The sequence below is a fragment of the Solanum verrucosum genome, unplaced genomic scaffold (genome assembly GCF_900185275.1).
Source record: "Solanum verrucosum unplaced genomic scaffold, falcon-dt-bn FXZP01000067.1, whole genome shotgun sequence".
Classification (NCBI taxonomy): domain Eukaryota; kingdom Viridiplantae; phylum Streptophyta; class Magnoliopsida; order Solanales; family Solanaceae; genus Solanum; species Solanum verrucosum.
The window spans coordinates 369,796-372,721 of record NW_026020175.1 but is presented as its reverse complement, the minus strand read 5'-3'; the positions used below and the strand labels follow the sequence as shown (position 1 = coordinate 372,721).

Below are 2,926 nucleotides of genomic sequence, written 5' to 3'. Positions count from 1 at the left end.
GATCAAGAAGAGAATACAAGAAGAAGAAATAGCCCCCTTGTCAGCTCAATTTTCTTCAGTTTCACTGATATAGCCTTTTGTTTTAGGTATTTGCTCCAAATTCCTCCGTTGATTTTGGTCAAAGTACTCAAAATTGATTGATTAAATCTGATATAAATCTCATACGTACTCACATCCACAACTACAACCATACATCATATTGTATTGATACGAGTGCGACATTGAAAATGAAGATTCAAGCAACTTAGAATAAAATTATATCGATGGTGTTTATAGAAAAACTATATTGTATATAATTTAGATGTTGCCAACCTTTAGCCGGCAAAGAAACGGATAATGAGGAGAAAAGTGGCTTTGGAGTTGATAAATAACCAATAAATTTGACATAATAAATTAAGGGAATTCCCTATAAACGCAATGTGGCCGCAAGAGAGAAATTCATGAAAAAGACAAACTTGTAGAGACATATCATATTAATTAATTTTTCATACCAAAGACAAATAATTCTTCATTAGAATTCCAAAAAATACAACTATTCCCCTTTCTCTTCTCAATATATATATATACATATATATATATATATATATACACACACACTAGTGTATCTCATTATGTTTATTTTTCCCTTCCTTTCCCTTCTTGTTCAATGTGTATTATTTTGCTTTGGGGTAAATAGCCCTTTTTCTCCTCAAGCTTGATTGAAGCTTACTTGCAAGCACAATATTTGTATCTTAGTCCTCTCTCTGGACATCCTCTAATCAGAGAAAGAAAATGTATATTCTATATCAAACTTGTAGAATCTCTATATATTCTACACGAAAAAACACATTAAACACAGATCTAATCAAATAGTAATACTACTGTTCAAGAGAAAGTTACAAGATCTATTGGAACACTACACTAAAAGTGTGTTGAATCAAAAACAGACAGTAAACGTCTTTAATATGGACACTTTATTATTCTGTACACTTGGAATGCACATAAAAATATAGCTAGAGGTATAAAATCTAATGATCTATAGCTAGCAATATACATATTGCTCAATCCTTCAAAATGAACAACTTTTATAGAGTCCAAACATATCCGACAACATTTTTGAAGAATTCGAACAGAGACAAGCAAATATCCTTGTTTTAAGATGACTTTGGGTATTGGAATAATTGCATACCAGGCATGAAAGTAGGGTAAGTAGTAGATATTGGTGGTGTGAAATTTGCAAGTTGTTGTTGGTGGTGAAAGCCTCTTGAGGAAGTTTGGTTAGGCATATTGTTGTTGCCTTGATCATATAATATCCCTTTAAAAACATGTCCTGCTATCTTCACTGATGTCTGATAGGCATATTGATCAACCACATTATCTACTGAACTTACTCGAACACAACGAAAAATCGCCGGTAAACTTACTTCTGATGGAAGTTCTTCTTCTTCTTCTCCACCTAAATGTAATTGTAAATAGTGTTTCAAAAATAAATATACATTGATCAACTTTTACACTATTAAACTAGTGTTTGGCCTTTTGAATCAGATTTTTAAAATTTATCTTTAAATATCTGTTTAGTCATGAAATTTGATATACTTTTGAAAAGTCTAAAAACTAGCTCAACCCATATTTGATGAGAAATTTCACTTCGAATCATAAAGCCTCAATTTCTTTTTTCCAAAAATGCGTGTTCAAACTTCAAAAACTCAAATTTTCAAGTTATCGTAGCACATAGTGTATCTTAGTTTTTCATCAATCCTTTTATCCCTTATTCTTCAAGAATGAGATCTTTTCAAGTTTGAATTTGATCATTTGAAAATTGGGTTCTAATTAATTCCACTTTATATTTACTATAACATGTATTTTCCATTTCTCTAGTAAAAGATGATCAAGAAGGACACACTTTTTAGTGTACTTATTATCGTGTGAAGTTACTAATCTCATTTTTGATAAACAATTACATATAATTATTTTTTAAATAATTTGACAGTGCACAAAATTCTTTAACTCCCCAAATGTGTATATAGAAGTTAATTATATAGCTAGTAAAAATTTGGCTTTAATTTTTTTTCACCAGTATTTGTCATAAATTGTAATTACCACTTGAATGTAATTAATGTGCAAGTAGTGTGACTCTACTCATCCATCGATCTAAAGTTGGATCATATAAGATGATTCAAGAAATAAGTAAGAATAGTATGTCTAGCTACAATATATGACAAATACAAGATTTTTTATTAAATGGTTTAAAATATATGAAGAAGTAAACACACAAATCAGTCGAGAAGAGAAGAGAGTTTAACATCTATGCACACATTAAAAAAATAATTTTAATCATATATAAATAATATAATTTTCATCCATCTAAACTCCCTGGCTAGTTAGGTATAGCAATAAATTGTACTAGCTAGCTAGGGTTTGATGGTACTAGTATTCGTGAAGACATATATGAATGTATGAATTATAAGTACCTGTTTGTAATAGCGCGTGATTTTCTCTATGTCTTTTAGGGTTTGGTTGTTGAACAGTTGAAATCTGATGATGATGCCTTGGACGCCTCGTAGAGATGGGGATCCAAGTGCTCTTAACATGAGTTTGACATTGATACCCTTGAGTTTTACAACAAGTTCTGCATCTAAAATACAAACAATCTTTCTTTGCTTGATTTCCACAGTCTTCACATCTCTTGTTATTTGATGATGATATAACAATTCCCTCATCTTCTCTCATCATCATCTTTTCCACTTATTCTAACTTTCATTTCACTAATACTATTGGGAGCTACCTAACTTTCATGACTTTCTTCTATTCCAAAGAGAGTTTTTTCATGGCTCAAGATAATAGTACTATATGTTGGATGAATCTTTTCTTCTTTATCAGTTAGAAATGTACTTTTTCATCTACTCCCAATTTTATTTTCTTGGCACCAAAAAGAAAAAGGGATTTA

General features: G+C 30.6%; 1 protein-coding gene across 1 annotated transcript; it reads right to left on the bottom strand.

Moving 5' to 3' along the window:
• Positions 1 to 1,133: 1,133 nt before the first annotated feature.
• Positions 1,134 to 2,715, bottom strand: LOC125828944 (protein SHI RELATED SEQUENCE 3-like). Its single transcript, XM_049508252.1, has 2 exons — positions 2,451 to 2,715; positions 1,134 to 1,435 (listed from the first exon to the last, which is right to left on the bottom strand). The coding sequence occupies exons 1-2, from the start codon at positions 2,713 to 2,715 to the stop codon at positions 1,134 to 1,136; spliced, it is 567 nt and encodes a 188-aa protein (XP_049364209.1).
• Between the last annotated feature and the right edge of the window lie 211 nt (positions 2,716 to 2,926).

Bases quoted from the DNA above. Each gene is read 5' to 3' on its own strand.
- LOC125828944 (XM_049508252.1), bottom strand. From the start codon at position 2,715: ATGATGATGAGAGAAGATGAGGGAATTGTTATATCATCATCAAATAAC. The intron at 1,436-2,450 runs GTACTTATAATT...AATTACATTTAG, and splicing joins TCACGCGCTATTACAAACAG to GTGGAGAAGAAGAAGAAGAA.